Here is a 23,919-nt window from a genome sequence, read left to right as displayed (position 1 = left end):
CAATTTATTGCTTAGTTCATTTTTAATTATTACATGTTAAAAATCTTCATAGTAATTAAAAAAATCTCAACTGGTTACAGCTCTTCAGGGGGTACTAGCACTGCACAGTAAAGTCATTTTAATAATCACATTCTCGTAAAAAAGGGCGTTCCTACAATGCACATTTTCAATTTACATTAAAGAACTTTTCTTGTATCTGGTAGTAAACAATAAGTATTATGTTCCCCAAGCTGTTTAAAAAAAAAAAAAATCCTTTACCATTCTTGTACCTTAAAGGGTAATGGTATGCTGCAATCTTCTGAACATGGGGAGATAAATTATTTTCAGCTGCAGGTATAATCTTTACTGCTGCACTGGCTGCAACGAGTGTGGCTCGAAATGTCGAGTTTTTGCAGGTATTTGTAACATATTATAATGTCCACTATTCATTCAGTATCGTCCGTAACCTCCTCGTCCACCATAATTTCCCATGTCTCCATAGCCTCCTCTGCCGCCACCTCTTCCACCTCCCTGACCACCCCAACCTCCTTGACCACCTCCATAGCCACCACCCCAACCACCTCCACCCCCTTGGGCACCCCTTCCTCCACCACCCCTGCCACCTGCACCTCCTTGGCCACCTCCCCAGCCAGCCCCGCCACGACCACCTCCACCACCACGTCCGCCTCTCCCGCCATCTTGTCTCTTCAGCCAAGGTGGCATCTCTGGTGGTGGTGCCTCTATCTCAGATGGTCTACCTCCTCGGTCAGGAACTCTCCCCATCAGAACCTGCCAAAGAAAGTCACAAATTTAGTTCTGCATGGAAGACAGCAAGGAGCAAGGCTTCCATAATTTAAAGGATCATAGCAATATTGTATCAGTAAAATTATGGTCAAAGTCAATTACTGACTTGGAGTAAACAAAATAAATCAGAGGCAAAACAAATTGATGGTAGTCTCAGTCCTGCATTAAAAAAATAGAGATGACAAAAAGTGAGAACCTTTCTATTGTTACAGAACCAACGGCAAAGAATGAGATAAATGGATATAACAGTTGGGGGTACAAGTGTACAGCAGGAAGCCAAATACAAAGGAGAGTTTGTATTGACTTCCTATACAAAAGTCAAGGAAGCGACTCAACTTTCCTTGAAAGGTCAAGTCATGGTAAATTTTCATGGATATTGATACAAACCTCTAAACCATCCATTTAATCCACTCTCAATTTACTATAATGATTAACGGTACAATGAAAACATAGATAGGAACAATTTTACATGGATATTAAAGATTTAGAGGGATGTGGGTTTAATGTTGGCAAATGGGTCTAGCTTAGATGGTCATCTTGATCAACATGGCCAAGTTGGGCAGAAGGGCCTGGTTCCATGCTGCATGACTCTTTGACATGTTTGTTTGATGATTAGAAATGTTCTGTAACATCAGTATGGTATTTTTTTCATCTTACACAAGATTCAACAGCAAAATGCTGTCACATGTATATGACACATGTAGAAAATGATTATCCACATTCCCAAAGTAAGAGCATGGTTGTGTGTGTGCGCCGATTTGACAATTGTGTCACAAATCACACACCTACCCCCAAATTGCTCCCAGTATGGTTTGTTTCTCTCTGCATTTTTCCTGACACTGCAAAAATTATACGTGGAAACCACACCACCTGAAATGTTGCATTACCTCAATAAATAGCTCTTCATAATTCAATAGTGTTTATGTGTTCAAATGCATATAACCCACCTTGTTGATGGCACAAGACGTCCCTTTCCTTAAGGAACCACTGCTAGTCTTCATAATCTTGGACAAGTCTTCACGGGCAGCCAGAAGATGTGCCAGGGTTACCGTTGATGCCAAGGATAAAGACTGTCTTTTTGGTTGATAGATTTTTGCCATATTGTCTGTATTTGCCTAATAAAATAAAGTCTAATTTTTACCTTCCCATCTTTTCAACGTTATCACACTTTCTATGAGACGATAAAGGAGGAAAATGTATCTGCCAACAGTCATAAAACACATTACATGAAACTAGAAATTAAAGTGATGAGTGAAAAGGATTGGGGATGTACAAAGATTTGGGATTTTGGGGGGGGGGGGGGGGGGGGGGGGTGGAGTTGAAGGAGCGAAGCCTTCTCAAAAAGTACAGCTGGCTCCAGTTTACTGTCCAGGTACACTCAAAGGTATTTGTAGTCCTTGGTAAACAGCACATCCACACCACTGATGGAGACAAGGGACAGGGATGTTCCTCTCCTAAAGTCCACCGCTAACTCCTTAGTCTTGTCGGTGTTGAGCTGCAGGTGATTCAGCCCGCACCATTCAACAAAGTTGTTGACCGCACCTCTGTATTCAGCTTCCCTCCTTTCACTGATGCAGCCCACAATTGCAGTCATCCGAAAACCTCTTCATGGGGCAGGAGTCCGAGTTACATCTGAAGTCCAAGGTGTAGATGGTGAACAGGAAGGGAGAGAGGATCGTCCCCTGTGGGGTCCGTGTTGCTCACTACAATGTCCGAGACACAGTTCTGTTGCCTGACATATTGTGGTCGTCCAGTCAGGTAGTTGGTGATCCAGGGCACCAATGGAGCATCCACCCACATCTTTCTCAGTTTGCTTCCTAGCAGCGCAGGCTGGATGGTGTTAAAAGCACTGAAGTAAAAAAACATTACTCTCACAGTGCTTCCCGGCTTATCCACGTGAGCATAGGAACGATGGAGCAGATGGATGATGGCGTCCTCAACACCCATCTTTGTTTGGTAAGTAAACTGCAGGTGGTCTAGGTAGGGTGTAACCAGGAGTCGCAGGTGAGTGAGCATCAGCCTGATGTGCAAAGTCAGCGCCACCAGTCTGTAATCATTGGAGGAGCTGGGACGTGTTGAAGATATGCTGGAGTACTCCACACAACTGGCTGGCACATGCCTCGAGTACCCTAGGGCTGAAACCATTGGAACCCGAGGCTTTGCCTGGGTCTGCTCCGTATATTTGTTAGTTTTCTAAAGGTAATTAAGCCATGAATAGCCTTCATGACGTCTAGTGGATAATATAATTTAATGTAGGAATTATTATTTTGTTGAATAATTATTTCTGTGTGTGAGTCTATGTTTCTCTTTAAAAAATAACATAGTATATTCCCAGGCACACAAACATGACACCAGTCTGTCTGCATGACCTTCATGTGAGGATGTGCAGATCAGGTCACTCCTCTTCGTGTTCATGCCCCTTTCCCCCTGCATCAATCCCCCCCCCCCCCCCCACCCCCAATGGTCTTTCAATTGCCCTTCAATAAATTATGCAATTCCCGCAGAAATGCTTGTTGACCTTCTGACATCCAGACACTGGCGAATCTCCCAGCTCAACGATTAATGGCAGTAATTAAAGCACTGCTCATATTCTATCTAATATGCTGCTTTAGATTACAGGATTCTATTGCCACTAGAAATGTGCTCCATACAGTGTCCTAGCAGGCTGTTCAGATGAGGCCAGTTTTAGGGCAGTTACGGATGGTGAGGTAATACTGACCTAGACTGAGGATGACAATAAGACAATGATGACAATGACAATGATACTTAGAGCCCTTCCACCACTGGGAAGATCTGCTCACAACCTGGTTCACCTACCCAGGTATAAGCCCATGGTCCAGAGGCTGCCTGTGACCACAAGGTCAGTGAGGTGGTCACAGGAGGACAACTACAGGAGCTGGAGTTGAAACTTCAACAGAACATGAGGGATGTGTGGAGCAGTAAGAAGAACACTACAGGCTACAAGAAGACCAGTCGCCTGGGGAGGGAAAGCAATCAGAATTGGACGATTGAGCTAAATCTTGTTTTTTTTTTTAAAACAAATTTGATGGAAGGGCCTCTGCCCATCCCCCCCCCTGCGCCCTGACAGACTCTCCCCCTCAATCCCAAGTCCACTTCTTCTGCCCTTTTTTTGTTGCACCTCACCATCAAGGCTGAGCAGGCGAGGAAAGAGCTTGGTGTCTTGGCACGTGGACTTGCAAACGCGAAAGTTGTCTGTGAACCGCAGCTGAATGAGTGAATTCTCAGTGCGAAGTTCTGGAGCAGGGAGGATGCAAGTTAAACAATTTCCTGTTTACTATGTAGATTAAACTCCATTGTATAGATAGAGCTTTTAAAGATAGCAGAGTCAAGGGATATGGTGAGGGATATGGTGAAAAGGCAGGAACGGGGTACTGACCTCTGTAGTCATGAAGACACTCGAAAGGCTTGTGCTGGCCAAGCTGAAAAATATCACAAACCCCCTGCTGGACCCTCTGCAGTTTGTATATCGGGCCAATAGATCTGTGAATGACGCAGTCAACCTGGGCCTGCACGTCATCCTACAGCACCTAGACCGCCAGGGGACCTATGCGAGGATCCTGTTTGTTGATTTTAGCTCTGCATTCAACACCATTGTGCCAGAGCTACTACACTCCAAATTTTCCGAGTTGACTGTGCCTGAACCCCCGTCGGTGGATCACCAACTTCCTGACAGACAGGAAGCAGCATGTGAGGCTGAGAAAGCACATCTCAAACCCGTAAACGCTCAGCATAGGAGCACCACAAGGTTGCGTACTCTCTCCTCTACTCTCTCTACACCAATGACTGCACCTCCACAGACACCTCTGTCAAGCTTCTCAAGTTTGCGGACGACACAACCCTGATTGGACTGATCCAGCATGGGGAGGAATCTCTCTACAGACAGGAAGCATCACAGCTGGCGTCCTGGTGCCATAGCAACAACCTAGAGCTCAATGCTCTTAAGACAGTGGAATTGATTGTAGACTTTAGGAGAGCTCCCCCTCCCCTCACCCCACTCACCATCAACAACACCACAGTCACATCTGTGGAGTCTTTTAAGTTCCTGGGAACCATCATCTCCAAGGACCATAAGTAGGGGGCTACCATCGACTCCACAGTCAAAAAGGCACAACAGAGGATGTACTTCCTGCGGCAGCTGAGGAAGCACAATCTGCCACAGGCAATGATGGTCCAATTCTATACGGCCATCGTAGTCTGTCCTCACCTTCTCCATCATGGTCTGGTTTGGCTCAGCCACCAAGCACGACACCTGGAGGCTGCAGCGAATCGTCCGATCAGCAGGGAAAGTTATTGGCTGCAACCTTCCCTCCATTGATGAACTGTACACTGCAAGGGCCAGGAAGCGAGCGGGCAAGATCATCTCTGACCCCTCTCACCCTGGCCACAAACTCTTTGAATCACTTCCCTCTGGAAGGAGACTCCAGACTGTCAAAGCTGCCACAGCCAGACATAAAAAGTTTTTATCCACGAATAGTTGCTCTACTCAATAACCAAAAATCTGTAGCCTCCCTTTGATCTGGTATTTTGTTGGTTCGCATGCTTGATCAATGGTGTTTTATCATTAATGTTTTATTATTATTATTAATGTTTAGTGTTTTCCGAGTCATTTGTAACTGTCACTGTATGTCATGTTGTTACGTGGGCGGAGCACCAAGGCAAATTCCTTGTATGTGAATACTTGGCGAATAAACTTACTTACTTACTGATTGTGGATGATTAGCCATGATCACATTGAATGGCGGTGCTGGCTCGAAGTGCCGAATGGCCTACTCCTGCACCTATTGTCTATTGTGTAGGAAGGAACTGCAGATGCTGGTTTGAACCGAAGATAGACACGACTTCATTGTGGCGGGAAGATTGCTGGTGGTAAAATACTGCGCTGGGGGTGTGGGGGGGGGGGGTGTGGGGGGGAGAAATACTGTGACAAATGTTGGGCGATGACACATTCCTGCTTGATATCATTCTGCAATTAGATTGGATTAATTGTGGACCTAGTAGTTAAAATAATGGTTTACGGTCTGCATGTCATATATAGCAGAGATAGCATTGTGCACAAATTTTCATCGGTAGTCAATGAGAATCAAAGGTTTTTACCACAGGATCAAGTTCTCACTGCAGTCTGTGAGGTAGCTGTACAAAAGACATCCCATTTTAAAAGAGGTTCTTTAATCGATGTAGAAGACCTGGAATCTCAGGACCCTGATGGGCAGCTCCATCTATGGGATGGATGGCCTGAATACCGCTCTATAACTGTAATCCTAGCATCAATGCGTTTTTTAACCAAAGACAGCCTTTATTTGAAACTTTGGTTTCAAATAACTGGAAAAAGTAGGTTCTTGTTGGGTTTAAACCAATATGGGTGTTGCTTACAAATACCAGCAAATTCGTTAAGCAGTCATCTATAGTTGTACTAAATTAACAATAAAAGTGAGCTGCATCCTTCATACCTTCCCAGCTTATTCAGAAATCACCGAAAAATGTAAATAACATGCATCAAATGACATTTTAAACATTCCAGGATCCATTTCTTCAGTCTGAAGGGTCTCTACCCAAAACGTTGCCTACACATGTTCTCCAGAGATGCTGCCTGACCTGCTGAGTTACTCCAACACCTTGTCTTTTTTCCCCCCCATTTTAAAATAGCTTTGTTATTAACATTTACTTAGCATGTATATTTTATAGCCCGTGGGTACATTACCAATGTATAAACAAATATTCCCAATGTTCAGTTGGAATGGATAAACGGATCCGCTTTGGAAAGTTACGCTACAAAAGTAAGCAACTACTTATTACCTTGCATCCTCAGACTTGGATTCTTACCTTGGCTTTGTCAGACCAGCCAAATGACTGGACAGTTACATCTAGACGTTTAATCAACATTCTTCTGCGGCATTCATACTCACTGGTGAGAGCTTTGTTTATTGCCTCAAGATTCTCCTGTGTAAAAAGATTTTGCAGAATGGGGTTATCATCCACATGGAACAAGTTAAATTAAATTTTATATTCCATAGATCCCCTGAATATAGGATACTAGACCAAGGGCAGACCCGTTGGGTCTGGTCCCCAAATGTGCTTCAGACCCCAAGTACGGGGGTGGGGGGGAGGGGAGGGAGGGGGGGGTGTTGTTACCAAACTTAACTCACTGTGGAATGAATGCATTAATGGAGCCACTCTGCTGCTGGATCCGAAGTTGCCCCTGGCGCTGACGGTAAAGTCTGTGAAAGCAGCCCCATCAGAGACTGTGAGGCCTCGCATCCTCAGCGCTTCTGACACGCCGTCTCTATCACGCTGGCTGTTCCAGCGGTTGAACATCCGATGTTTGGCTTGAGGCAGCGTGACAGAGCCGGGCCGGTCACCAGCGGTAGGGAAAAATGTCAGCATTTTTCGAGCAGAGTGCTTCAGACACCTAGTGCTGAGTTATGGTGGGTGGCCAGCAGGTGGCGACAAAATGAGTGAGTGGGGTGGGTGGAGGATTTTATTAAAATCCACACACACACACACACACACACTTAAAAGTATAGATATATATAAAACCATTTCTGCCAAGTTATACTCGTAAAAAAAATCTGCCTCATCAATTGGTTTTAATCAGGATAGAGCTGATTTTGTATACATTTTTTCCAATCCATTCCTAGCCCACAATGTGATTGTCAAGATAGTCATGGAATAGATGCAGTTCTTGATCTTTAATTAAAAAATGATTAAATTAATTAAGCCATAATCTGGTTCAAATGTTACTATAAATGCACTTAATCAAAAAGAAAGATGTATTATAAAATAATTGTCTTAATTCATCCGACCATCCTTTACCCCAGATTGAAAATAACATGTCACAAAATTGATTAGAAGGGTTTCACTTCCAAGATTATCTGAAGTTTATTAGACACATTGATCAGTTCACATGAAGATGAAATTGTACATATCAGACCTCTGGTTAATCCTTTCTATTTCTATTAATTACAGCACACTTGATCCTTTAGTCGCAGTACTTGTATGTATACATCCCCCTGCGTTTTAAAATACATTTCTCGTGTACAGTCAGGGACTTAGGGCAAACCCCTACCCTTGACTGGAGCCCTCATGGCAATTAATTACCATACAGCTCGGAATTGAGAGACTGCCAGTGAGGCAGGCTGGGTTGAGTCGAACAGCCCTTCAACACAGAGGCAAGAATCAGGAATGCAGACTGGCTCGCACAGCGAGTGGGAAATATTACCATGGAATGTGGATCTCTAAGGTTCACAGCTGGCCATTGGACTGGTTATCATAAGAAAACTTCAGCCGGAGAAAGCACTGGAGCAGCCAAACATAAGGGCACAGGCAGAACCTCTTACCACTTTCAAAATATGGCAATGAAAGAGTTCAGCAGATCTGGCAGACTATCAACACAAGGAACAGGTACTGACCGTCACCAGCTCAATGTGCTTATCAAGATACAGTCCTGAAACCCTGGGTTATTTCTTTACTCTAGGACTACAGTAAAATAAATTTTGCAAGAATGCATTTCACAGCAAATTATTTTGTTCTGAATTTCACCCCTAAAACGAGTTTATCAGTACCATAGTTTCAGTTAACAATGTCAGTGTTATAACTGACACCTCAGAATTGAAACTATGTGGACGCATCAATGCCAAACAAAAACACTGTATTTCAGAACCAATCCATATAACCTAGCACATAAAAATTCCAAGGTGCAACTTCAACCACAGATATAGAAATTAGAGGCCTCTTGGCCTTATTAAGATACACCAGTTAACACATTATCCTAGCCAATATTCCACCTGTACTATTACCAACATACACCAATGATTAGTTATGTCAGTGCTAATTAAGAGCTGCTGCCGTGTACAAAATGACTAATATTTATCCACATTGAATCCACAATTCAAAGTAAGTAATTCAAAGACAAATTGTATCCTCTTTCTTAAAAGCATTCTCTTACCCATTGCTCGGAAGTTGGTGTTAGCTTCATCAGTGGTTGACTTATATAACTTTTGGGAGATTTGGAATTTATATTTTTCACCTGGGAGAACAAGATACATTTAAAAGTGGATTTAAAGGAGTAAATGAACATCAAGACTTCAGAAAAATGAAGTTCAACACTAACCTTCTCCTCTATAGGCTTAAATAATTGTGCATCAGCAACATCAATTATCGGACAGGGCAAACCCAACGCTGCAAAGATAGATTTAATCTCCCGAGAAATATCTTTATTGCGTTCAGCTTTGGACACTGGGGGAGATTTATACTGTAGGATCCTTGCAGTTTGAAGCTCAGATGACAAATATACTGTAAGCAAACATATTAAGTTAAGCGATCTTGATATTTCAATCTATTCATCACATCCACAGTTAAACATTTGCAACAGGTAAGTAAAAAGGGTAACACTTTATCAATAGAAAACATGCAGCAGATCAAGCAGCAACTTTGGAAAGAGAAACAGCAACATTTTAGACTGAAGATTTTAGACTTTTAGTTCTGATGAAGAGTCTATGATCTAAAGCACTAATTGTTTCTCTTTCCAAAGATGCTTCCTGGCGTACTGATTTCTTCCAGTATTTTTTAATTTCAGATTTTCAGCATCTGCGGTTCATTTGATTTTCAAAAGAATTTGCATTAAGGTAATATATGGATATATGTAAAATGTCACAAATTACTTCATTATTCATTATTAAAACGTTTTTTGCCAATTTTTGCTATCAAGATTAAAAGCCCCAATAAAATACATATGATAGATAGATAGATAGCCTTTTATTGTCATTCAGACCGAAGTCTGAACGAAATTGCAGCAGTCATACATATAATACCATACAATAAAACAACAATAAACACACATTAACATCCACCACAGTGAGTCCACCCAGCATCTCCTCACTGTGATGGAGGCAAAAGTCTTAGGTCGCAGTCTCTTCCCTCCTCTTCTCCCTCTGCGCTGGGGCGATACCCCCCCCCCCCCCCCCCCCCCCCGGGCGATGTTAAGAACAGTCCCACGGCTCAAACACTGCGGCCCGGGGTGGTTGAAGCTGCCGCCCACCAGTCCTGCAGAAACAGCTGCTGGCCCGCGGCCGAACCCCGGACTCAGGCCACCGCCGCCAGAACACCGTCCCAGCCATCCTCACGTGAGTACTGCGCTGTCTTCAGCCTCGGGCTGGGCCGCCCCGACTTGGGCGCCGAACCTCCCCTGGACCGGGCCGCCCCAACTTGGGCGTCGCTTCTTCCCCGGGCTGGGCTGCCCCGACTTGGGCGCCGAACCTCCCTCGGGCTGCCAGCGCCGCACCTTCCCGAGCTCGGCCGCTCCGACGGGAGCCTCGTTCCACCCTCGGGCTGGCCGTCCTCACGGGAGCGTCCCAGCCTCTTCCAGCCATGAGTCGGACCACCCTCACGGGAGCAAGCTCAGGGCGAGTCCTGACGGTGCTCTGCCTCCGGAGCCTCGAGGTCGTCAGCTCCATTAGGCCTCAGCGCAGATGGAGGCAGAGAAGGGGAATACGACAAAAAGGTCGTATTCCCCCGCAGGGGGAGACTGCAAACCCCGTTTCAACCCCCCCCCCCCCCCCCACAAAAACACAAGCTAAAACCAAAAAACTAGACTGACCAAACAAAATAAACAACATAAAAAACACAAAGACAACGGGACCACCGGTAAGCCGCTGCAGCCAGAGCCGCGCCGCCACTATGATATCAAGAAATCCAGCTGAGTTCTATTCATTGTCACAGTTATAATAGCCAACACAATATATTGGCAAGTAGATTCAAAAGATCAAATCTAGAACATGAAAATTCACAAAAGCAACCACCTTTATACTAAAACTAACTTTAAAAAACATCTAAATAGGTTTATTCAGAACCACTTTACACCTTGCATTTATATTCTCCTTTCATCTCACAGGACATCACAAAGAAATTAGCAATGAATGTCCTTTCTGCAACGTCATTTCTTTTGGCCATGGCCTATTTGTATCTAATTTTGATCAAACTATCATGTTTCTGTAACCCTCAAAACCTAACAATTATCATAAATATAATATCGAGAAGAAGGCATGGACAGCAGTTTTGTAAAGGAAGGGTAGGGGAGGAGGGTAACAAAGACGATCTTCTTGATCCTCATTGCATTTCCTCCATGTCATGGCATCTCTTTAGTTCTTTGTTTTTGCAAAGAAGGGTTAACATAGAGAGGGACCTGAGGGGTCATGGAGTTAATAGCAACAGGGATAACTCTTCGAAGAAGAGGAATTTAAAAGAGAATATGAAAGAAAAACCTCATAAAAATGCAGATTTACATATCCAGAGCAAAGTAGTGGCAGACAGATCTTGAAGAATAATCTGAATGTCTGTGGCAGTCTTTCATGAGTGACAAATAAACACTCTTGATCTCTTAAACCATACATTGCTTAAATTGTAAACAAGGGTGCAGTTTTAATCAGATTTGGGAACATCAAAACCGGGGAATATATTGTTCTCTAGATTTACCACAGAGTAGTAGCTATATGGAACAGCTTTTATATGCTAAATGTCTTCAGACTGATTTTACTATGTTTAGTTGGCCTATGCTGCTCAGCTGAGAAAGACAGGCTCGGTAAGCATTTCCCAGCTTGCTTGTTATCCAATACCATTTATTGGAGTGCCTGCATTGGATAGTGAGAGGAGTCATAATCAGCTCTAGACATCATGCCTCCACAATAAAAATAAAATGTTCACTCGGGAATGAACCCGATGGCCCAGTTAATACTTTTCTAGCTGCCAATTACTGTGTTTGAATATAAGCATTTTGGTAAAGAATAAAAAGCTACACAGCCTAGCATTCTAAAGTTCCTTCAAAAAAAGCTGCAATTAAAAATGCATTGAACTTCCATACCATGGTACTATGGGGACACCTTGTGGTGTGGTATGAATATTTCAAATGAATTTACCACACTGTAATGACTAGTTTTGACACTTTAAAACTTACTTTGTGTATCCACTTCTTCACTGTAAAGTTATATTTTATCAGTAAAATTGTAAAAGATTACAGTAGCAATCCCAGCAACAAATTGTTACCAAATGTGTCTTAAGAATTCAACGAGTATAATAACAATACTTACATAGAAGTTTTAAGCAGTCTTCCTTCTTTTTTAATCTCTCTTTAAAATCTCCTGTTAGAAGTGTTGAATAGGGGCACGACATTTCTTTTAGGAAACCGTTAATCTCCAGCAGAAAGCTTTCAACATCTTCTGCGCCTTAAATAGAAAGAGCCAGTAGAATTAAAAAGGTACTACATGTGTCAGAGGTTATGGGGAGAAGGCAAGAGAATGGGGTTAGGAGGGAGAGATAAATCAGCCATGATGGGCCAAATGGCCTAATTCTACTATTACTTATGACCTGCAAAAAAGATGATGCACACATTTTATGATGTGACGTATCAAGACGATGAAACTGCCCAACTCGATATTTTGGATCACAAATCTCCCCCTTGTATACTTATGTAAACTACCAAAGTAACAAAAAAAGGAGAGCTGCTGGAGGAACTCAGCGGTCAGGCTGCACCATTGAAGGGAAATAGAGTCGACATTTTACCCATATAAAGGGTCTTGACCAAAATAACAACTTTCAATTTCTCTTCTGTGCTAACTGACCCGCCAAGTCCTTACAGCAACTACCATTTTTGCTACGGATCTCAGCATCTGACCTCTTAAAAACTAATATTTGATACTGAAATATTTGATACTGAAACTAAAGTATGTAACACGTTTGCTGCTTCCTGCTTTTCAATTGCAGTATCAACTGCATGGCCGTAAATTGCTTCTCCTCTTAATATACTTGTTATAAATCTTGAATTTCCCTCAAGCTCCTTTTTACCTCTTTGCATAATCACTACCATATTTTTGTACCCTTCTTGATCCTCCTTGCATTTCATGGGATATCTTTTGTTGTTTGCATTTGCAAAAGTTCTCTCACAGTTTATACTTTCTCACATTTCACTTAGAGACCAAGAAGTTAACTCTATTCTCATTCCTTTCTGTGTAGGCAATTTTGACTTTTTATCTCCACCTGAACTCTCCCCATTTCACACTTCATGATTATTTCTGCAGTTTGTATCTAGGTCCCAGTCTGGTATGGAGGTAAGCCCATGGAATGAAACGTCTTTACTATAACAATCCTTCAGCAACTAATTCGATTTCCAGGTTTAGATGACCCTGTGCATTTGATTTTGCCCCTGTGATAATGTAGATTTTGAAAAGGGATTCAATGAATAGATGGAAAAACCCTGTTTTTGTAGTCCAAAAGCATATTTAAGTTGCTATCATCGAATCAATGTTATTTGATGCAAACATTTCATTGTTGCAGTCATCATGTCAATTTCCATTGTTGAAAATCTGAGCATATCATTTTTAGGGTCATTTTCTGTTCAAACCTTCTGATGCCAAGTTCCGGCATAAGCAGCTGATACATATGGTTTTAGCTACAAGACCATATATTGAAAATGGAGAGCAAACTTTCAATTTACACATCACATCATTTTTACTTTAAAATTACTAGACATTGAACAAGTCTGTTGAATTTCGTAGTAACTTGAGATTGAGAGAAAGTGATTGAAACATAGAAAATAGGCGCAGGAGGAGGCCATTCGGCCCTTCGAGCCAGCATCACCATTCATTGTGATCATGGCTGATCGTCCCCTATCAATAACCCGTGCCTGCCTTCTCCCCATATCCCTTGACTCCACTAGCACCTAGAGCACTATAACTCTCTCTTAAATCCATCCAGTGACTTGGCCTCCACTGCCCTCTGTGGCAGGGAATTCCATAAATTCACAACTCTCTGGGTGAAAAAGTATTTTCTCACCTCAGTCTTAAATGACCTCCCCTTTATTCTGAGACTGTGGCCCCTGGTTCTGGACTCGCCCAACATTGGGAACCCCTCATCCTTCTAAACTCCAGTGAATACAAGCCTAGTCTTTTCAATCTTTCCTCATATGACAGTCCCGCCATCCCAGGGATCAATCTCGTGAACCTATGCTGCACTGCCTCAATCACAAGGATATCCTTCCTCAAATTAGGAGACCAAAACTATACACAATACTTTAGATGTGGTCTCACCAGAGCCCTATACAACTGCAGAAGAACCTCTTTACTCCTATACTGAAATCCTCTTGTTATGAAGGCCAACATTCCATTAGTTTTCTTCACTGCCTGCTGTACCTGTAAGCCAACTTTCAGTGACCGGTGTACAAGGACGCCCAGGTCTCGCTGCACCTCCCCCTTACCTAACCTAACCCCATTGAGATAATAATCTGCCCCCTTGTTTTTGCCGCCAATGTGGATAACCTCACATTTATCTATATTATACTGCATCTGCCCATTCACTTAACCTGTCCAGGTCACCCTGCAACCTCCTAACATCCTCTTCACAGTTCACACTGCCACCCAGCTTTGTGTCATCCACAAACTTGCTAGTGTTGCTCCTAATTCCCTCGTCCAAATAATTAATATATATATATGGTAAACCGTTGCGGCTCCAACACCGATCCTTGCGGCACTTCACTCGCCACTGCGTGCCATTCTGAAAAGGACCCATTCACTCCTACTCTTTGCTTCTGGTCTGCCAACCAATTTTCTATCCATGTCAACACCTACCCCCAAGTACCATGTGCTCTAATTTCAGTCACCAGTCTGGGACCTTATCAAAGGCTTTCTGAAAGTCTAGATACACTACATCCACTGGCAACCCTTCATCCATTTTATGGGTCACATCCTTAAAATATTCCAGAAGATTAGTCAAACATGGTTTCCCTTTCATAAATCCATGTTGACTTGGACTAATCCTTTTACTGCTATCCAAATGGCCCATTATTACCTCTTTAACAATTGACTCCAGCATCTTTCCCACCACCTAAGTCAGGCTAACTGGTCTGTAATTCCCCGTTTTCTCTCTCGTTCATTTCTTGAAAAGAGGGATAACATTAGCTATCCTCCAATCCACAGGAACTGATCCTGAATCTATTGAACGTTGGAAAATGATCACCAATGCATCCACTATTTCTAGAGCCACCTCCCTGAGGACCCTGGGATGCAGACCATCAGGCCGAGGGGATTTATCATCCTTCGTCCCTACCCAATACTATTTCTCGCCGAATGAAAATTTCTTTCAGTTCCTCTACCCCCTTAGATCATCTGTCCTCCAGTACATCTGGGAGATTGTTTGTGTCTTCCTTAGTGAAGACAAATCCGAAGTACCTATTCAAATCTTCTGCCATTTCCTTGTTGCCTATAATAATTTCACCCGTGTCTGCCTTCAAGGGACCCACATTCGACTTTGCTACTCTTTTTCCCTTAACATATCTAAAGAAGCTTTTACTGTCCTTCTTTATATTCCTGGCCAGCTCCCCTTCGTACTTCATCTTTTCAGCCCGTATTGCCCGTTTTGTTTCCTTCTGTTGTCCTATGTTTCCTTCTGTTGTCCTATGATACTTGAATGATGGTGGACTGAAGGAAGACTATACTTACAGGTAATATTATTTATACTTTCTTCCAGATTACATAACATTTTAATCTGCGAAGATAACCACACACACAGTTCAGTAAATTCTGAGGAAGATGGCCCAGTCTCAACTGCTTTCAAAAGAGCATCTTCTTCCAACAAGGGTCCATCGTACCTACATGAAAAAGAAACCAGAGAACCATTTAATGATTGATATATAAAAATGTATCAAAACGTGTTAAACTTTTCAAATAAAAACTATAAGGAGGAAACTTCAAAGAAACACATATTTAAGTAATACTTGACCAAAATTTAAGATAGATAAGGAAACTGCAAACAGGCACTCTAATAAAGTTCACAATTTTTTCCAAATCCATTATGGTTCTTTCAGCAAATTATTTGAACAGCAGATTTTAAAAATGGCAAACTACGAAGTATTGGCAATTCATTAAGTACAAGGAACCCCGTCCCCTGCATTATTTTGGGTTGGTGAAGGATTGCATTCCTAGAAAAAGGTCCATGTCGCAATTTTCTGAATACGTTATGAAACACATGAATTTTACATAAATTTGGTGTTTAGTTTTTCATGTAAATTTTAATGAGAGAGAAATTTATTCCGCATCTCAAATGTTTTGAGTAGCTCCATAAGCCGAGAATATGCTGTACTCACATTGATGAATCGACCTGAAATACAGTGCCTTCCATACTGTTTGGGACAAAGACCCATCATTTATTTATTTGCCTTTGTACTCCACAATCTGACATTTGTAATAGAAATGTTAAATCTTAAAGTGCACACTGTTAGATTTTATTAAAGGCCATTTTATACATTTTGGTTTCACCATGTAGAAATTACAACTGTGTTTATTCATAGTCCCCACCCATTTCAGGGCAGTGTAATGTTTGGGACACATGGCTTCACAGGCATTTGTAATTTCTCAGGTGTATTTAATTGCCTTCTTAATGCAGGTATAAGAGAGCTCTGAGCACCTGGTGTTACCTTCAGTCTTTCCATCAGCTTTGGAAACTCTTATTGCTATTTTTCACCATGAGGACATAAGTTGTGCCAATGAAAGTCAAAGAAGCCATTATGAGATTGAGAAACAAGAATAAACTGTTAGAGACATCAGTTCTGGAAAAAGGTCTTGTGGAAAGATGAGACAAAGGTTAACATATATCAGAGTGATGGCATGGGTAAAGTATGGAGGAGAGAAGGAACTGCCCAAGATCCAAAGCTCACCTCATCTGCAAAACACGGTGATGAGGGTATTATGGCCTGGGCATGAATGGCTGCTGAAGGTACTGGCTCACTTATCTTCATTGATGATACAACTGCTGATGATAGTAGCATAACGAATTCTGAAGAGTAAAGACACATCCTATCTGCTCCAGTTCAAACAAATGCCTCAAAACTCATTGGCCAGCGGTTTATTCTACATCAAACCAATGATACCAAACATACTGCTAAAGCAACAAAGGAGTTTTTCAAAGCTAAAAAATGCTCAATTCGTGAGTGGCCAAGTCAATCACCCGATCTGAACCCAATTGAGCATGCCTTTTATATGCTGAAGAGAAAACTGAAGGGGACTAGCCCCCAAAACAAGCATAAGCTAAAGATGGCTGCAATACAGGCCTGGCAGAGCATCACCAGAGAAGACACCCAGCAACTGGTGATGTCCATTAATCACAGACTTCAAGCACTCACTGCATGCAAAGGATATGCAACTAAATATTAAACATAACTACTTTTATTTAGATGACATTGCTGTGTCCCAAACATTATGGTGCCCTGAAATGGGGGGACTATGTATAAAGACTGCTTTAATTTCTACATGGTGAAACCAAAATGTATAAAAATGGCCTTTAATAAAATCTGACAGTGTGCACTTTAACCACATGTGTTTTTTTAATATTACATATCTCAAATTGTGGAGTAGAGGCAAATAAATAAATGATGGGTCTTTGTCCCAAACATTATGGAGGGCACTGTATGCGAGCAGGAAGATTTAAATGGAGAGAAAAGGCTGCGATGGTCAGCATCGGGCAACTGGCATTTTTCTCTGAAAATATAAAACTGTGTAATCCTGCATTACAGCTGTTTGGGCAATGGCAGCTCGTCCTTATCTTCCAAAATAAAATTGAGATACAGAATAAAAACTTGCCTTTGCAGAGTTATGAGGAAAAATAACTAAATCAATACTGTGCAAAGGAAAACCAAAATTGCCAATTTATTTTTGCCACTGTTTCATGACGGAAAATCATGAAACACACATTTTTCCTGGATAAGAGGATGAACTGCAGAGTTAAATGTTATGAATCTTAATTACATGTATATGTAATAGTTATGAATAATTAAATTTAATGCTTCTGGCTAAGCTCACCTGGCATAGAAACGTTTCCTCTACCCGTTTCATAGCTGAGGCTTGGTTTGCTCTCCAGCCCCATATGATGGCATTCACATACACAAGACCCTGCCACCATACATGGCTTCTTCACTGAGAATTTTAGGCTGGAACTTTGCAGGAAGTTGACAAGGACAGATCTTGCTAAGCTAAATTCCGATTTACCACGCAGACCAGTGAGGAGCAGAGGAACATGCTATTGATAGACGTGTTTAGGCCAGAAAATGTCTGAATTGTGGTATATATTTTTTTTTTATCCTTTATAAGGGCTGTGATCATACATCATAGGAAATCAGCTTCCATGACGAGCCTTCTTCTGCAAAGGAAATGGATTGAAGCATCGTTGCAGTAATCTTCATATTTATACTAGTAACATACTATAATTCTGAATTTTCCTAAGAAGGTAGGGAGTCTAATGCTGTAGAAAAAGTCTCAATATTTGACATCTTAAAAGAGGATAGAGTACTGTTATCTCTAATGCAACCACTATGATGTAACTGCTTATAGAAGACACCTTAAGAGTCATTAAAAATACCACCAATATTGTCTTAACAAAAATCCACCAAATTCACTGCAAAGCAAAACATTAGTGCCCTCGCGTACGCCGTAGAATAATGCAGCACAGGAACAGGCTCGTTGGTCCACAATGTCTGTGTCGAATATGATGACATGTTAAACTAATTCCCTCTGCTGGCACATGAACCATATCCATATGGTTGGTAAGATTTGAGAGTCACTCTCTCAATAAAGGATGAAGTTACGGAGTACTTAGAAGTTCATGATAAAATAGGCTGAAGTCAACATGGCTTTGTCAAGTGGAGATCTTGCCAGTCAAATTTGCTGGAATTCTATGAAGAAGTAAATAGCAGGACAAAGGGGAGCCAGTAGATGTTGTATACCTACATTTTCAGAAACCCTTTGATGGTGCTACACGGGAAGCTGCTAAGGAAGATGAGAGCCCATGGTATCAAAGGGCAGATACCAGCGTGGATATCAGGTTGTCTGGATGGCAGAAGGCAAAGGGTGGCAATAACGGGGGCATTTTCTGGTTGGCTGCCAGTGACTAGTGGAGTACTGCAGGGCTCAGTGCTTGGGCCGCTGCTCTTCACGTTGTATATTAACAATTTGGATAAGGGGATTGAATGCTTGTGGCCAAGTTTGCAGATGATACGACAATAGGTGGAGGGGCACGTAGAGACAGCAGGGACTCTGCAGAAGGACTTGGATAGGTTGGGAGAATGAGCAGAGCAGTGGTAGATGGAATATAGTGTAGCAAAGTGTGGAGTCATGCATTTTGGTAGTAGGAATAAAGATATAGATTATTTTCTAAATGGAGAAATCGGAGGTGCAAATGGACTTGGGAGTGTTGGCGCAGGATTCCCAAAAAGTTAAGTTGCAAGTTGAATCGGTAGTAAAGAAAGCAAACCCAATGCTAGCATTTATTTCAAGAGGGCTTGTATGCAAAAACACCGATGTATTGCTGAGACTCTATAAGGTGCTGGTCAGGCCCCATTTGGAATATTGTGAGCACTTTTGGGCACCATATCTGAGGAAGGATATGCTGGTTCTGGAGAGGGTCCAGAGGAGGTTTACAAGAACGATCCCAGTAATGAGGTTAACCTATGATCAAACGTTTGTCAGCACTGAGCCCGTACTCACTGGAGTTTAGAAGAATGAAGGGGGGGGGGGGGGGGGGGGGGGGGGGGGGGGGTGGGGGGTGGACATTGAAACTTACAGAATAGTGAAAGGTTTGGATAGTGTGGGTGTGGAGAGGATGTTTCCACTAGTGGGAGAATCAAGGACTAATGTCATAGGCTTAGAATTAAAGGATGTTCTTTTAGGAAGGAGATGAGGAGAAATTTCTTTAGAGAGGGTGGTGAATCTATGGAATTCTTTGTCACAGAGGGCTGTGGATGCTAAGTCAATTGATATTTTTGAGGCATCTGGATAGATTTGTGATTAGTACAGTTGTCAGAGGTTATGGGGAAAAGGCAGGAGAATGGTGTTAGGAGGGAGAGTTAGATCAGCCATGATTGAATGGCAGAGTAGACTTGATGTGCCGAATGGCCTATTCTACTCCTATCCCTTCCATATCCATGTGCCTATCCAAACGCCTCTTAGATGCCACTATTTATTTGCCTCTACCAGCACTGCTGGTAGCACGTTCCAAGCACCCACCACCCTCTGTGTAAAAAAAAAAAAAAGCTTGCCCCATACATCTCCATTACATTTTGCCAATCTTGCCATAAAGCTATGTCCTCTAGTCTTTGACATTTCCATCCCATGAAACATGTTCTGACTGTCTACCCTCTCATAAATGTATATATTTTCATCAGGTTTCTCCTCAGCTACTGATACTCCAGAGAAATCAATCCAAGTTTGTCAAAATTCTCCTTAAATCTAATACCTTCCAATCCATGCAGCATTCTGGTAAAACGCTTCTGCACCTTCTCCAAAACATCCTTCTTGTAATGGGAAGACCAAAACTACATACAATACTCAAAATACAGCATAACCAAGGTACTAAAGGTCCAACATGACTTCCCAACTCTTACACTCAATGCTCTGGCCAACAAGGGCAAGCATACCATGTGGTTTCTTTACTACTATCCACTTGTGTTCCCACTTTAAGGAAGCCACAGTCTTGAAACCCAAGGTCACTCTGTCCATCAAGCCTGTTAAGACTATTGCCATTAAGTGCATATATTCCCCTTATAGTCAAACTCGAAAGTGCAACACTTGCTTAAATTAAACTCCAGCTGTAATTTCTTTGCCCATTTCAGCAGCTGTATCCAATATCTGCAATATGCAAAATCAGACAAATCAGTCTGAAGAAGGGTTTTGGCCCAAAACATTGGCTATTTCCTTTGCTCCATAGATGCTGCCGCACCCGCTGAGTTTCTCCAGCAATTTTGTCTATCTGCAATATTGAGTTGACTACCTTGGATAGACGAACTCAAAGCCTTCTTGAAGAAATGCAATATTCCCAACATTTGCTCAAGGTGACAAAGCAGGTTTTGGGATAGCATTGAAAATCTCAAGGGCACACAAGGGACCCCCTGCAAAAGCAGAACACAACTTCATAATCAAGCCATCTGCCCCATCAGCCACCATGTGCCCCATCAATGAAAGAGTTTGTAGTTCCTGCATTGAGCAATCTCCAAAGCCACAAATCAAGAGTGCAGACAAGTTTTCATCAATCTTGACAGATTGTCTGAGGTGATAATATAAACACAAAACATAATGATTGGTAAGTCCAAGACCTTCAATTCTGTCATCACAACTTGTAATGATGGGCAAATGTAAATTTCTTCCAGCTGTTTCATAGATTATTTTAAGAACTCCTTTTCAGGGATTTCAACAAACAAAAATCTAGTTGAAACATTACAGCCATTTGTCTTCTGAAAATATCAGGGATATTTAGAGTAGAAACAATGAACTGCAGATGCTCGTTTACAAAACAAGACACAAACTACTGGAGTTACTCAGCGGGGCAGGCAGCATCCCTGCAGAACATGCTAGGCGTCGTTTCGGGTTAGGACAGTTCTTCAGACTATAGTGTGTGCCCATTCCAAACGAAACGACACCCAATATTCTGTCTAGTCGCTGAGTTTAACATTGTGCGCCTATCTTCGGTGAAAACCAGTATAATGCATTTCGTTGTCTCTGCACTGTACACTGACAATGACAATTAAAATTGAATCTGAGTTGGGTTTACTGGAGATCTGTATCAGTGAAGCGGGGAGGGAGGGGGGAGTCAGGGTGAGCAGCAGCAGCAACACTGGGCCAAACAACCTCCCGCAGCAAACAACGAGCCCGCCGGCTCCCTCCAGCAGCCGGTCGTTTGCTCCAATTGCAGCGTCTCTGCAGCCGCCAGTTTCAGGCTCCCCGCGTTCACTGGCCGTGTAGTAAATATGGTTTAACCGGCCACTTGTAACGGGAGGCCGAGAGCCGGCGGCGGGGCAGCCACTCACCCCAGGGCATCGAGCGCGTCCAGGATGTCCGCCTCCATGGCGACAGACACGCGGCTCTAGTAGCCGGCCTCGGGCTCTGCCTGTCTCGACGCCGCCGCCCGATTCACCAGACCGGCCGCTTTCAAACGTCGTCCCGCTCCTTTGTGCAGCGGTGAGCGGAGCGAAGATCCGCTATGGGAGTGAGCGGCAGGGGGTCGCACTCCCGCCATCGCGCCCCTTGCTGGCCGGGAGGCGGCACTGCATCGCCTCCACCTTCATCAATGGGAGAAACGAACGGACGCTACACTTTCTTGTTCAAGACTTAAGAGTGTTTTTATTGTATTATGTCCCAATTAGAATAATTAAATTCTTACTTGCAGCAGCACACCAGTTAAAACTGCAGTTCAAGCTGGTACTGTGATTAGTAGATGCATTGTTTTTGCAATAGGGAGGTTTCACGGCAGTCGGGTCACGACCCATGACCCGTACTGTTGCTAGGCTACTCCAAATGGAGTACACGCGATGAACTGCAGGTAGGCACTTACCAAAGATCCTATGCTTACCGTTGTTTCCAGCGTAACGGGCCCGTTAAAACCCGCTGAAATTGTCAATTTTTGCGCTGTAAATAATTATGGAAATCGGGATAAGCGTGAGAGACATTTAGTCTACTTCAGAATTCCAAAAGTGAGGAGAAATGACGGTAGATAGAAGTGAGAGCTGAAGGAACAACAACAGCCAGAGTGCTTAGCGTTTGCTCACTGCATTTCATCAACAGTAAGTAGCAATGTTACAAAATTTTGAGATTTAAAAAATCAAGTCTGCAATTTATCCCATCAGATAAAGCATAACAATAAGTTTAATTTGACACCAAGTAATAAAAAAGTTATGGCCATTTTCATACTCGGAAATTAGCATCTTGTTCCCTATTGATTTTCTATGGACATAACAAAAAAGCTGTGATCATGGACAGTCAAAAGCCCATAACCTTCTTAAAAATTAAGAGAACTGAATGAAATTTTCAGTTATCATAGATTGAAGCATTCTGAAACAAATATAAATTAATCTTACTCGGATGACCTGAAATTAAAGCATATAATTAGTTAGTTACCCAATTGTAGCTAATTTCAAACTTCAATTACTAGATCTAAACATCTATCCATTTCTTAATAAATGATTAACATTTTTTTTTTTTTTTTTTAAATTTTATTTTTATTAGTAGTACAGTAAATCACATTAATACATCGCATATATCTTATTACATTATGTTGTACCACTTCATTTTTTGAGCTTTAAAAGAGAAAGAAATAAAAGAAGTAAGAAAAGTAAGCAAGAATCGTGAAGGTGCAGGAAAGTGTTGGAAGAAAAGAACCCCTTAGGGAAGGAATTAGAGAAGGAAGCAAAGAAAATAATTAAGACCCTAGAAAGAAAGGAAAAAAAAGGAAAAAAGGAAAATCAGTCGCTCTATTGTAACACAAAACTCCGCAAAAAAGGATCTACCAACCGTGTTTTTATTAAAAATGTATTTTATACCCCCCATTACCCGGTCCTGGTAGCCTTTATATTTTGACATTATTGCACCTTAGCTTGTAATAGTTCCATAAATGCAGACCACGTCTTTTGGAAGTGATCTGCTTTACCTGCTAGGAGGAGTCTCATCTCTTCCAAGTGTAATGTTTCGAACATGTTTGAAATCCACATTTTTGTTGTTGGTATTGGAGCATTTGTCCAAAATTTAAGTATAAGCTTTTTTCCGATTATTAGCCCGTAATTAAGTAAGTTCTTTTGAAACATATTTAATTCAGGGTTAGCTTCCGACATTCCAAAAATGATCCATTCTACTCTAGGTAGAAGTTTTGTTTTAAATAATTTTGTAAAGATTTCAAATATTTAGTTCCAGAATTTTTGAATTCTTGTACAGAAAACAAAAGAGTGCGCTATGTTAGCTTCTTGTACCTGACATTTATCACAAATGGGTGAGACATTGGGGAAGAGTTTATTTATTTTAAATTTTGAATAATATAGTCTGTGTAATGTTTTATATTGGATTAGAGTATGTCGTACGTTGATCGAGCATTTATGCACATATCTTAAGTGTTTGTCCCAGCTCTCTTTTGAAATTTTTATAGCTAATTCTTGTTCCCAATCTCTTCTAATGTTATCTGTTGTAGGTATTTCTATATTCAATATAATATTATATAAGTATGATATTAGATTTGCTGATTCAGCCTTTATCTTCATGGCTTCATCTAATAAGTCTGGGGGCATATGATAATAGTCTTTTGTATATTTTAGGCTATTTAAACATT

The 23,919-nt window shown here is 41.9% G+C and overlaps 1 protein-coding gene across 2 annotated transcripts; it reads right to left on the bottom strand.

Moving 5' to 3' along the window:
• Nucleotides 1–238: 238 nt before the first annotated feature.
• Nucleotides 239–21,826, bottom strand: fam98b (family with sequence similarity 98 member B). Of its 2 annotated transcripts, XM_055640720.1 has the most exons (9): nt 21,635–21,825; nt 15,285–15,433; nt 11,883–12,017; nt 8,912–9,093; nt 8,747–8,827; nt 6,625–6,741; nt 1,731–1,898; nt 558–768; nt 239–524 (listed from the first exon to the last, which is right to left on the bottom strand). In XM_055640720.1, exons 1-9 carry the CDS (start codon nt 21,670–21,672, stop codon nt 430–432), a joined length of 1,176 nt encoding a protein of 391 aa, XP_055496695.1. In that variant the 5' UTR covers nt 21,673–21,825; the 3' UTR covers nt 239–429. The 2 variants fall into 2 exon arrangements, with proteins under 2 accessions (XP_055496695.1, XP_055496694.1); XM_055640719.1 differs by having other exon boundaries at nt 239–768; nt 21,635–21,826.
• Nucleotides 21,827–23,919: the final 2,093 nt, after the last annotated feature.

Source organism: Leucoraja erinacea, chromosome 9 (genome assembly GCF_028641065.1).
Source record: "Leucoraja erinacea ecotype New England chromosome 9, Leri_hhj_1, whole genome shotgun sequence".
Taxonomy (NCBI): Eukaryota; Metazoa; Chordata; class Chondrichthyes; order Rajiformes; family Rajidae; genus Leucoraja; species Leucoraja erinaceus.
This window is presented reverse-complemented; position numbering and strand designations above follow the sequence as displayed.

Excerpts from the sequence above, each read along its gene's own strand:
- fam98b (XM_055640719.1), bottom strand. The coding sequence starts at position 21,672 with ATGGAGGCGGACATCCTGGACGCGCTCGATGCCCTGGG. Across the intron at positions 9,094-11,882 it reads AGACTGCTTAAAACTTCTAT|TATATTTGTCATCTGAGCTT; the intron begins GTAAGTATTGTT and ends GTTTGCTTACAG. Across the intron at positions 8,828-8,911 it reads TTAAGCCTATAGAGGAGAAG|GTGAAAAATATAAATTCCAA; the intron begins GTTAGTGTTGAA and ends TTGTTCTCCCAG.